Here is a 13,776-nt window from a genome sequence, read left to right as displayed (position 1 = left end):
GAAGCTAACAGTGCTCTTCATCTCCCACCGCTGCCTCTTCAATGGATCAGTAAGTGAGGCATTTGCCTGGTGGCCACGATAATGACCTTTTGACCTTTTGACACATGTCTTGTTGACCTGGTTCCATGTAGAGGTCACAGGTGTCTTCCAATTATCCTTAATTGTCCACTTAGTTTAAGGCAAAGCACAGAGGGGCAATAATCCACTTAAGATATGAAATAATAGCATTCTATCAGTCTGCAGTGAATCACAAAACAACCTAGTAGCCTAAAGTGTACAATTTGTCTAAGTAGGAATTTGATTGGCAAGTAGAGATGCATCAAAATGCAATATAAATGTTTGGTTTCTGGAGGTGCCTGCAACGTTTACTCTTTGAAAGCAGTCATTGTTCTCACTTTGATTTCTCTCTTTGCTCACTGGCCCATGGAATAATTGACAGTGACACACACTGAGGTCTTTGGCCTCGGCTGTATCGTAGCTGTGAGGTCTAATAGACATGGCCTGCATGCTTGGACAGAGGCAGGCAAAAAAAGCAGCATCAGCACTGAACCAACAATCATCAGCACTGAACCAACAATCATCAACACTGAACCAACAATCATCAACACTGAACCAACAATCATCAACACTGAACCAACAATCATCAACACTGAACCAACAATCATCAACACTGAACCAACAATCATCAACACTGAACCAACAATCATCAACACTGAACCAACAATCATCAACACTGAACCAACAATCATCAACACTGAACCAACAATCATCAACACTGAACCAACAATCATCAACACTGAACCAACAATCATCAACACTTAACTAAAAACTAAATCATTAACACTGAACCAACAATCATCAACACTGAACCAACAATCATCAACACTGAACCAACAATCATCAACACTGAACCAACAATCATCAACACTTAACTAAAAACTAAATCATTAACACTGAACCAACAATCATCAACACTGAACCAACAATAATCAACACTGAACCAACAATCATCAACACTTAACTAAAAACTAAATCATTAACACTGAACCAACAATCATCAACACTGAACCAACAATAATCAACACTGAACCAACAATCATCAACACTGAACCAACAATCATCAACACTGAACCAACAATCATCAACACTTAACTAAAAACTAAATCATTAACACTGAACCAACAATCATCAACACTGAACCAACAATAATCAACACTGAACCAACAATCATCAACACTGAACCAACAATCATCAACACTGAACCAACAATCATCAACACTTAACTAAAAACTAAATCATTAACACTGAACCAACAATCATCAACACTGAACCAACAATAATCAACACTGAACCAACAATCATCAACACTGAACCAACAATCATCAACACTGAACTAAAAACTAAATCATTAACTCTGAACCAAAAATCATCAACACTGAACAAGAACTCAACACTGAACCAAAAATCAAACACTGAACCAAAAATCAAACACTGAACCAAAAATCAAACACTGAACCAAAAATCATCAACACTGAACAAGAAATCATCAATATTGAACAGAAATATATAACATGCAACAATTTTACTGAGTTACGGTTCATGTAAGGAAATCAGTAAATTGAAATAAATAAATTAGGCCCTAATCTATGGATTTCACATGACTGGGAGTACAGATATGCATCTGTTGGTCACAGATACCTTTAAAAAATTAAGTAGTTGCATGGATCAAAAAAACAGTTGGTGTCTGGTGCGATTTTCTGACCATTTGCCTCATGCAGCACAACATATCTCCTTCACATAGATTTTACCAGGCTGTTGATTTTGGCCTTTGGAATGTTGTCCCATTCCTCTTCAATGGCTATGCGAAGTTGTCTGAATATTGCCGGGAACTAGAACACGCCGTCGTACACTTCAATCCAGAGCATCCCAAACATGCTCAATGGGTGACATGTTTGGTGAGGACATGGAAGAACTGGGAAATGTTCAGCTTCCCGGAATTGTGTACAGATCCTTGCGACATGGGGCTGTACATTATCATGCTGAAATATGACGTGATGGCAGCGGACGAATGGCATGACAATGTGCCTCCGAATCTCGTCATGGAATCTCTGTGCATTCAAATTGCCATCGATAAAATGTAATTGTGTTTGTTGTCCGTAACTTATGCCTGCTCATACCATAACCCCACTGCCACCACGGGGCATTCACAAAGTTGACATCAGCAAACCCCTTGCCCACACGGCGCCAAATACGTTGTCTGCCATCTGACCGGTATAGTTCAGCTGTCCGGTTATATGGTCTCAGTCAATCCCTTATGTGAAGAAGCTGAATGTGGAGGTCCTGTGCTGGCGTGGTTACACATGGTCTGGTGTTGTGAGGCAGGTTGGACGTGCTGCCAAATTCTTTAAAACGACATTGAAGGGAGACACGTGATGCCGCGGAGCTGAGCAGACGTTGACAAACAGAGCTCTTCAAAGTTATTCTATTTTTACCTAAATAACAACGTTGAAACAATATTCTAACATCGGCTGATAAATTGTCAAGTGCTTACCTTCCCAAAGAGCCATGGACCTCCGACCGAGAGGCAAGAAGGACGACCAAAACGTTGTTGATTCCCAAGATAACGATAAAGCTACAGCTAGCAAAATTAGCATTAGCCCTCATAACTCAGACGACAGTTCCAGACTGTTGCTCTCAGCAGCCTCTTGTGAGCCTGCCGACATGCTGGCTACTCTCCTCCGGGAAATTCAGGATTGTAACAGAGGTCTTTCTCTGAAAATCGATAAGAAATCGGCTGAACTCCATTCTTCCATTGACGACCTGAAATCCTCCATGAATGATCTCCTTTTGAGAACGACTGAGGCAGAGCTGCGCATTAGCACAGTTGAAGATACCATCGCTAGACATGACCAGGTCTTGACACAACTGCAAAAGGACAATGCCTACCTCAAAAACAAAGTAGATCAGATGGAGAACCAGAGTAGACGTAGTAATATCCGTGTGGTGGGATTGAAAGAGGACAGCGAGGGCCGTGACCCGGTCCGTTTCTTCACTCAATGGATCCCGGAGGTCCTAGGCATAACCAACTTCACCAAGCCGCTGGAAATCGAACGCGCCCACAGAACATCAGTGCCGAAACCCCGGCCAGATGAGCCCCCACGAGCCGTCCTGATCAGGTTCCTCCGTTTCCAAGACAGAGAGAAGATACTGCAACTCGCAAGAGCCAAAGGGGACATCGCCATCGATGGGAAGAGGGTCAGCCCTTTCCCGGATATGAGCGCGGACCTCGCCAGACGCCGCAAGCAGTTCAGACCTGCCGCCAAAGCACTGAAGGAGAAGCACATCACCGGCTACCTCATCCACCATGCGCGGATGAAAGCTCAGTACAAAGGCCGAAGCCATCTCTTCAACACACCGGGAGAAGTGCACACTTTTCTCAAAGAACTGAGCAACGTCTGAGTCTGAGCCAGGACGGTCTCTCTGGGGAATAAAATGCAGTTCGTTTGTTTTCTCTTATCCGGATTGAACTGCTGGTATCTCCCGGTCACTTTAATTGATTTGTATATTTTCAACTAACCGTATCCTCCCGGGGTGAGTTCTATTACATTTACAGGAGAGTATATTTTGGTTTAGTCCATATCTACTGGGCGAAGCAATAAGTGGGTTTAGGCCCACTGCTTTCCCCCTCATTTATGTTAATCTTTCGTAAAGAGACTCAAGCAGCCCTTACCGTGGGCAGTAAATATTCAGCCATAAATATCTATTCACAACGTTTGTTTTCAATTTAGAGAGCTCGCAGGTTTTAGTTTACGCCAAGGTTTAGCTAGTAAGAGCAAGATGGAAAGCGAGCAGCAACGTATCTCTACAAGTGTATTCATGTTTGATTGTTGGGACTGTTGTTCTAGTCTGACAATCTGGGTGGGTGGGATTCTTATGATTTTTTTCTTCCTTTTTTCTATGTTTATTGTTTCCCTCCTAAAGAGACACACAGGTCACTTTTGTGCTCAAACCAAAGTTGAAACATTTCCTAATTATCTGCATATGATAGATTTCTATTCAGTTACATATTCCACTAAAATATGTCACATTCAACGTAAAAGGTCTTAACAGCCCGATTAAAAGGAAAATAGTCTATACATCCCTTAAGAAATTAAAGGCTGACATTGTGTTTTTACAAGAAACACATCTTACAGCCAGTGAACAAGAAATTGAAGAGGGAATGGGTAGGACAAGTTTTTGCATCCTCTTTTAACTCCAAAGCAAGAGGAACTGCAATTTTGATAAGTAGACACATCCTCTTCTGCGTCAACAACACCATCTCTGATCCCTCTGGCAGGTTTGTTTTGGTGCAGGGGCATATGTTTTCAGAGTCTTGGACCCTATTGAATATTTACGTTCCTAACTTCGATGACCATATGTTTATTCAGAATGTCTTCCTTCAGGTTGCTCAAGCACCACCAGGATGGCTGCTGGTTGGAGGAGATTTTAATTTTTGCTTAGATACAGTTCTTGATAGGTCTTCTGATAAACCCTCACTTCTTACCAAAGCCGGCAAGCTCACCATGTCATTCATGAAAGATCTCAATTTACTAGACATCTGGAGACAGTTGCACCCACAGGATAGGGACTACTCTTTTTATTCACACCCACACAAGACACACACATGCATAGATAACTTTTTACTTTCGACACAACTGTTTCATAGAGTGTTAGATGTCGAGTATCTCCCCAGATTGCTTAGCGACCATTCTCCTCTGGTATTATCAATCTCCATTCCTACCAAGGTAGATGGAGCATATAGATGGAGACTAAATTCTACACTTCTAAAGCAACCTGAATTTTGTGCATTCATCAAAGAGCAGATCAATATTTTTACTTTGACAAACAAACCCTCTGCTCCTGACAGCTTCATTCTTTGGGACACATTGAAGGCCTACCTGAGGGGCAGATTATTCCCTATACTAAAGGGCTGAAGAAAAAACACGGTGCGGAACTGAGTGCTCTTGAATCTGAAATCTCCGAGCTAGAGAAAACCTACCAAAGAGGCCCGACTAAAGATCTATACAAGCTTTTGGTAAATAAAAAACTTAAATATAATATTCTGAACACATATCAAGCTGAGAGGGCCATCACTAAATCAAAACAGCGTTATTATGAGCTTGGAGAGAAAGCTCACAAAGTATTGGCATGGCAACTGAAAGCAGAGGAAAGTAAGAGGACAATTAATGCCATAGAAACTCTCACTAAAGAGATATCTTTCGACCCTACTGAAATTAATAATACTTTTAAGAAATACTATGAAGACCTCTACACTTCCCAATCAAGCGATGATCTATCAAAGATATACTCCTTTCTCTCCTCTCTCAACCTCCCATCCCTGTCAGGGGAAGACAGCGAGCGCCTGAGTGAACACTTCTCAGTCCCTGAATTGTTGGAGGCCATTAAATCCTTACCTTCTAATAAATCTCCTGGGGAGGATGGCTTCCCTCCAGAGTTCTATAAAGAATTTAGGGAGCTGTTGGTCCCCTACCTTATGGAGGTACTTAACAAAGCCAGAGAAGACAACTGCTTTCCAGAGTCCTTCTCTCAAGCAGTGATTACAGTAATCCACAAGAAAGGGAAAAACCCGCTAAAGTGGGCCTCCTATAGACCAATCTCTCTCCTTAACACAGATTGTAAACTGGTCACCAAGATGCTATCTAAGAGACTGGAGTCATGTCTTCCCCTGTTGGTCAACCCAGATCAGACTGGCTTCATAATTAATAGATTGTCCTCCAATAATCTCAGAAGGTTCTTTGATATAATTCACCTTGCTAACAAAAACAAAATACCTGGTGTCGCAGTCTCCCTCGACGCTGAAAAGGCCTTTGATAGGGTTGAATGGCCATACCTCTTTTGCGTCTTGGAAAAGTTCGGTTTAGGTACCGTGTTTGTAAATTTGATAAAATCACTCTACAAATCTCCTAAAGCTAGGATTGCTACCAATGGGATTACTTCCTCCTCTTTCCCTCTTTATAGGGGGAACAGACAAGGTTGCCCAATTAGCCCCCACCTCTTTGCCCTCGCCATCAAACCGTTGGCTAAGGCTATTAGAACGTGCCCTGACATACATGGCTTTGAGGTGGGCCCCCATACCCATAAACTATCACTCTTTGCGGACGACCTTATCTTATTCCTAACAAACCCAGAACACTCCCTCTCTCATTTGCAGATCCTACTACAGTGTTATAGTTCTTTCTCTGGATATAAGGTCAATCTTGCTAAAAGCGAAATCTTACCGTTGTCTGTCTTTGACCATCATACCATCAAGCACAAGTTTCCTTTTAGATGGTCGCCTATGGGCTTCACATATTTGGGCATAATGGTGGATGGTAATCTGAACAACCTCTATAAACTCAATCTGGCCAGTTTGTTGCAAAAGGTGGAGGTTGACCTTTGTAAATGGATGGACTTACCTCTCACTCTACTGGGTAGAATCAATGTAATTAAAATGAATGTCCTGCCCAGGTTTCTATATCTGCTTCAATCTCTCCCTATCCCTGTTCCCGCAGCATTTTTTTCCTCTCTCGACAAGCTGACCAGACGGTTTATCTGGCACGGCAAAACCCCTAGGGTTGGCCTGGATAAACTGACCCTTAATTACAGTCAAGGAGGCTTAAACCTCCCCAATTTTAGAATGTACTACTGGGCTGCACAGTCTAGGTTTCTGGCTCAGAGGTTTGACAATGGTCCCTCTCCCTCATGGTTGAACATTGAAAAGCTTGAGGTAAATGATGACACTGGGGCAGATTTGTTTTACAAATGGGACAGAAAATCTATGAAAACCATCACAGACAACCCTTTAATCATACATTCTGTCCTGGCATGATGCAAACTGCATGAGCTGTTCGGACGAGGGGGATTCCTTTCCCCTAAAACCCCTTTATGGAACAATAGATTGATCCCTATGTTTTTCCAGAATAGTAACTTTAGACCATAGTCTGATAAGGGGATCACTCTTCTGGAACATTGTTACGAGGAGGGAGTTCTTATGTCTTTTGATAAGCTGAAACAGAAATACCACTTGCCTAACAGGGACTTCTTTAGCTACCTACAACTACGAAACTTTATTAGGGTGACTCTCAAGGGACAATGGAACCTACCTAAGATGTCACCTGTTGAACAACTCTGCCACGCAGACCAACCACTGTTCAAGACCATTTCCCGTGTTTACAATGCTCTTATGTCAGGACTAACACTGCCTGGGCTAGATAAACCCCGACTTAGATGGGAGAGAGATCTGGGTATTGATCTTGATGAGGATCTATGGAGTGACCTGTGCAGGGATGGGGTTACATCCACATTGAACTCCAGATACAGACTGATCCAGTTTAATTTTCTCCGTCAGCTCTATATCACCCCATCTAGACTGCACAGGTTCAACCCAGATATCTCCTCTCTATGTTTTAGATGTGGCTCAGATGAAGGAACATTCCTCCATTCCACTTGGCAGTGTTCAAAACTACACGGTTTCTGGCAGGGGGTATGCGATACCATATCCTCAATTCACGGGGTTGCATTCCCTTTAGACCCGGAGGTCTGTCTACTGGGTAACTTTACTAACATCAATCTTAGGCAAACCCATACTATAAAGCTAACAGAAATATTGCTAGCGATTGCCAAGAAATGTATTGCCTTGAAATGGAAATTGGATTCCTCCCTGCCAGTTGCAATGTGGCTTTCGGAAGTTAATAGTTGTATCCCTTTGGAGAAAATCACTTACTGCTTGAGGAATAAGTTAAAGACATTTTACAGAATTTGGCAACCTTTTATTGACTATATGGATAATCTCCCACCACATCTCATTGATTGAATCTATATATAATCCTCACATAATGCTTCACACGTAATGTATATTATGTAGCCTACGGCAGGTGATCCAATGTCTCGTTATTTTAAAAAAATATTTAATTTTTAATTTTTATTATTGTATGTTTGTTTATATAACTATAATTATAATTTATTTTTGTTACGTTCGTCTGTTACTGTCACTTTGTCCTATCGTTGTCTAAGATCTTTTCACTTTTGTTTTGAATGTTCTTAATTGGAAAATGCAAAAATAAAATATTTAAAAAATATATTTTTTTTAAATGACATTGGAGGCAGCTTATGGTAGAGAAATTAACAATACATTCTCTGACAACAGCTCTAGTGGACATTCCTGCAGTCAGCATGCCAATTGCACGTTCCCTCAAATCTTGAGACATCTGTGGCATTGTGTTGTGTGACAAAACTGCAGATTTTAGAGTGGCCTTTTATTGTACCCATCACAAGGTGCACTTGTGTAATGATCATGCTGTTTATTCAGCTTCTTGACATGCCACACCTGTCAGGTGGATGGATTATCTTGGCAACGAGAGATGCTCACTAACAGGGATGTAAACAACATTTGAGAGAAATAGGCTTTTTATGCTTATGGAATATTTCTAGGATCTTCTATTTTATGAGACATGGGACCAAAACTATATGTTGCGTTTATATTTTTATTCAGTATAGTTACAACACCAATCAAGGTGGCTGTTTGTTGAGTCTAGGGCTTTGTATAATAACCCTCTCAGACATCAATCTATCAACTGAAAGGTCAAGCTAATTTTGGACATTTGAGTGCAAGTGATGAGTCATCAGAAGTCCATACGTTACACCACCGATAAATGAGTGAGATGGATGTGACATTTCCATGGCAGGGGGCCTCAGCATAGTCAAGGTATCAAAGCTAGCAGTCCTCTGTGTACTAATCCTCCCGCCACTCTCTCCCTCCACAGTCAGACACAGAGTTCTGGGACAAGATGCAAGCAGAGTGGGAGGAGCTAGCACGACGGAACTGGCTAACGGAGAACGAGCAGGCGCAGATCCCCTCCAGTGTGTCGCCTCACGAGAAGGTTACAGTTCTCACCTTTTAACTCTGTTATCATCTGTCCATATGCCCTGTTAAGATGCTTATCATTTATTTCCTTCATATTTTTATTTAACTAGGCAAGTCAGTTAAGATTCTTATTTACAATAATGGCCTACCCCGGACCAATTGTGCGCCGCCCTATGGGACTCCCAATCACAGCCAGATGTGATGCAGTCTGGATTCGAACCAGGGAACCTCTTGCACTGAGATGCAGTGCTTTAGACCAATGTGCCACTCGGGAGACTCATGTGAACATGTTCTACTTAAAGAAGGGGAAACAAAGCCTATGAACTCGATGATCTAGAGACGATCATGTGCTGCACATACACTACAGTATCTACTGATTTAACCCGATTGGGGTCAATAGCTAACCCAGATGGTTTCAAACTTGGCACTCATAAGCATATGCTTACTTTAGTGCAATGGGAACTACTGTACATAATCAGTACATAATCAGACTTTTTGATTGATCCCAATGCTACGAGTTCTAAGAGGACTAGTCGTTTCAAAACTCGTGTTCAGAACTCGCCAACAACACACCAGGGTAATTTCAGTCTGAAGATGCAAAGTTTAACATTTAACGAGACAGCTAACCCTCAGGACTTTTGCCCAGGTTTGATGTTCAGCAGAAAGCTAGAAAATATAAATTGATGCTGATAGTATGCTTAAATATTCCACCCTAGAGGACGGTTGCTCAGCGCAGCCATTTATTTGAAAAAAGACAGATTACATTGGTGATGCTCCATTAACTTTTTTTTTTCCAACTTTAAAAAAATTGGTGACAGGGTTACTACTTCCACATGGACAACCCCTACAAGGACTGGCCCAACGCGTTTGAGGAGGGTCTTCGAAAGTCCAAAGAGGGAGACCTGCCCAACGCTGTGCTGCTACTGGAGGGGGCCATCTTGCAGGACCCCCAAGACTCAGAGGTGACTAGGCACAGGGGGCTGATGAGATGCAGGCACCGTAAACACACACTTTCCCAGCATGACTTTCCCACAGTACCATAATGTACTAGCACCAACTGCCAATCAGCCTGTTCAGACAACACCATACTCTGATGAAAAAGAAAAAAAAACTTCACAAATAATGCGTGCGGTGGATATTCACTGAGCGCTAAGTGGCCGACGCTGATTGCTAGAGGAGGACTGGGGAGTTATACCATTAATAGAGCTGTTTACTGCATCAAAACTACCCAGTCTTCATCTCCCAATGAGAATTTTCAATTTGCCCAAAGTGTTGAGAAATAGCTATTTTCTCTGGGGTTTTTTTTCTCCTGCTAATTTCATCTCAATCGTAACAGAGGCGACATCTTACATCACCAGAGAGCATTAATAGAATCGGAACTCGGGAATCCTGTAAAATATACTGTTCATAACTGTTCCGGTTATTCCAAGGAAAGGATTATCCCACAGTGTATGGAACTAATATGATTCTAAAATTCCTCCCAGCGTGTTTTGTGGCTTATCTCTGCTGCGGAGACCTCTAGATAGTTTGTAGATAATTTCCTCAAGACTTGATTTATAGCGTTGTGCTACAAAATTGAGTATCAATGTCATTTCACAAAATAAACCAGCACGCAGATTGAAGTACATAGATCATATTTGTTGACTTTAAACAGACATGACAAACTAGACAAAACATCTAGTCGTTTTGGATTGCAGATTCAGCTAGAACTCGTAGATGTCTAAATGCACATTTACTCGGAGAGTATGGAGATTCAAAGTTGGGTTCCCCAGCTAAGAGGAGTCCAATAGCTACCATCTACAATGCTGAACCATGACTTTCTAGTTCGTCCCAAACATGATTCATTGAGCAATAACTAAGCATGACTCATCAGATACACTTAATGAATTTGGTTGGTTGCCAATGACTGAGAAATCGTGACCTCAATTATCATTCGATGTCTCAAGTGATCCGTTGCCAAAGTGACATGTACCCTGCAACATTATCTCATTCATTTCTATTGGCTCTTTAGAACGATACCATACAAGAATGCCTAATCTGAATAGGAACTCCCAATACCTGAGGGAAGGGGAGGCTCAACATGAACTTGGATGGCAGAGCACTGTCAGAAGATAAAAACCTCAAAGCGAATCACCTTGCGATGTTTATTGCAGCCGTTGTATTTTGACGTGCCCTAAGTTCACTTCACACAAACCTCAGACAAAAGTTTGTATTGCAGAGATTTTTGAGATGCATGATGCTTCCTGCCTGTTCAGTTTCTTTTTTTTTTTTTACCAACGGCAGGCAGAATCAATCTATTTACCTGCTGTGTGAGTGGTACTGAGAGCACTGACTGACAGTGAGCCATCCTATTTTTCAGAGAGAGCTGAGCTCTGCATCTAGACCACACCACCTCTCCTAACAAAGTCTCTCCTTAGAGAGGGGAGTAAAGCCCAGGTGATGACCCTGTTGTTCAATGCTCCCCGTTATCTCCCCAGGCTTGGCAAGTGTTGGGGACCACCCAGGCCGAGAACGAAAACGAGCAGGCAGCTATCGTCTCCCTCCAGAGGTAAGGAGGAGTTATTGCCCAATGTGGTCCCATAGGCTCCACCACGAATACAGCAATACAATGCACGCGTGTCACTTCTCTTTAGCTTCCAACATTTATCAGGTCCTTCAGACATCTTGAAATATTTATTTTTCATGCTTTGTCTACAGCTATTAAAGATGTGTATTTTTATTTATAAGAGATCCCCATTAGCTGCTGCCAAGGCTATGTATAATACCACCATACAACAATATTACAATATATGTGTGTGTAGAGTGTGTTTGTGCTAGCGTTTGTGTTCGTATGCATGTGTCTGTACCTGTGTGTGTCTCTTCACAGTCCCAGCTGTTCCATAAGGTGTATTTTTGTCTGTTTTTTAAATCTGGTTCTACTGCTTGCATCAGTTACCTGATGAGAGTTCCATGTAGTCATGGCTCTATATAGTACTGTGCTCCTCCCATAGTCTTGGGGACTGTGAAGAGACCTCTGGTGTCATGTCTTGTGGGGTATGCATGGGTTTCGGAGTTGTGTGCTAGTAGTTTAAAGGGGTTTTACACTTCTTAATTGTTGACCTAAACAAATCAAATCAAATTGTATTTTCCACATGCGCTGAATACAACAGGTGTAGTAGACCTTACAGTGAAATGCTGAATACAACAGGTGTAGTAGACCTTACAGTGAAATGCTGAATACAACAGGTGTAGTAGACCTTACAGTGAAATGCTGAATACAACAGGTGTAGTAGACCTCACAGTGAAATGCTGAATACAACAGGTGTAGTAGACCTTACAGTGAAATGCTGAATACAACAGGTGTAGTAGACCTCACAGTGAAATGCTGAATACAACAGGTGTAGTAGACCTTACAGTGAAATGCTGAATACAACAGGTGTAGTAGACCTTACAGTGAAATGCTGAATACAACAGGTGTAGTAGACCTTACAGTGAAATGCTGAATACAACAGGTGTAGTAGACCTAACAGTGAAATGCTGAATACAACAGGTGTAGTAGACCTCACAGTGAAATGCTGAATACAACAGGTGTAGTAGACCTTACAGTGAAATGCTGAATACAACAGGTGTAGTAGACCTTACAGTGAAATGCTGAATACAACAGGTGTAGTAGACCTTACAGTGAAATGCTGAATACAACAGGTGTAGTAGACCTTACAGTGAAATGCTGAATACAACAGGTGTAGTAGACCTTACAGTGAAATGCTGAATACAACAGGTGTAGTAGACCTTACAGTGAAACGCTGAATACAACAGGTGTAGTAGACCTTACAGTAAAATGCTGAATACAACAGGTGTAGTAGACCTTACAGTGAAATGCTGAATACAACAGGTGTAGTAGACCTTACAGTGAAATGCTCAATACAACAGGTGTAGTAGACCTTACAGTGAAATGCTCAATACAACAGGTGTAGTAGACCTTACAGTGAAATGCTGAATACAACAGGTGTAGTAGACCTTACAGTGAAATGCTGAATACAACAGGTGTAGTAGACCTTACAGTGAAATGCTGAATACAACAGGTGTAGTAGACCTTACAGTGAAATGCTGAACACAACAGGTGTAGTAGACTGTGAAATACTGAATACAACAGGTGTAGTAGACCTTACAGTGAAATGCTGAATACAACAGGTGTAGTAGACCTTACAGTGAAATGCTGAATACAACAGGTGTAGTAGACATTACAGTGGAATGCTGAATACAACAGGTGTAGTAGACCTTACAGTGAAATGCTGAATACAATAGGTGTAGACATTACAGTGAAATGCTGAATACAACAGGTGTAGTAGACCTCACAGTGAAATGCTGAATACAACAGGTGTAAACATTACAGTGAAATGCTTAGTTACAAGCCCTTAACCAACAATGTAGTTTTAAGATTTAAAAAAAAAAAAAAAAGTTTCAAAAAAAAGTTTTTAAAGTAACAAAAAATTAATGTGCAGCAGTAAAATAACAATAGCGAGGCTATATACAGGAGGTACCGGTACAGAGTCAATGTGCGGGAGCACCGGTTAGTTGAGGTAATTGAGGTAATATGTACATGTAGGTAGAGTTATTAAAGTGACTATGCATAGATAATAAACAGAGAGCAGCAGCAGCGTACATGAGGGGGGACAATGCAAATAGTCTAGGAAGCCATTTGATTAGATGTTCAGGAGTCTTATGGATTGGGGGTAGAAGCTGTTTAGAAGCCTCTTGGACCTAGACTTGGCGCTCCGGTACTGCTTGCCGTGTGGTAGCAGAGAGAACAGTCTATGACTAGGGTGGCTGGAGTCTGACAATTTTTAGGGCCTTCCTCTGACACTGCTTGGTATAGAGGTCCTGGATGGCAGGAA

General features: G+C 41.7%; 1 protein-coding gene across 4 annotated transcripts in view; it reads left to right on the top strand.

Moving 5' to 3' along the window:
- LOC123996878 (PEX5-related protein-like) overlaps positions 1 to 13,776 on the top strand; it is a 197,753-nt gene that overhangs the window by 151,278 nt on the left and 32,699 nt on the right. For all 4 annotated transcript variants that reach the window (XR_006832050.1, XM_046300702.1, XM_046300694.1 and 1 more), the window contains 3 exons: positions 8,802 to 8,918; positions 9,721 to 9,864; positions 11,380 to 11,450. Coding sequence is in view for 3 of the 4 variants with exons in the window: in XM_046300702.1 (XP_046156658.1) it covers positions 8,802 to 8,918; positions 9,721 to 9,864; positions 11,380 to 11,450 (332 nt within the window). In the remaining variant the exon portion in view is untranslated. The remainder of the gene's footprint in view (positions 1 to 8,801; positions 8,919 to 9,720; positions 9,865 to 11,379; positions 11,451 to 13,776) is intronic.

This window comes from Oncorhynchus gorbuscha, linkage group LG02 (genome assembly GCF_021184085.1).
Source record: "Oncorhynchus gorbuscha isolate QuinsamMale2020 ecotype Even-year linkage group LG02, OgorEven_v1.0, whole genome shotgun sequence".
In the NCBI taxonomy this organism is placed as follows: domain Eukaryota; kingdom Metazoa; phylum Chordata; class Actinopteri; order Salmoniformes; family Salmonidae; genus Oncorhynchus; species Oncorhynchus gorbuscha.
The sequence above is the reverse complement of the archived record's forward strand: the minus strand, read 5'-3'. Positions and strand labels throughout refer to the sequence as shown.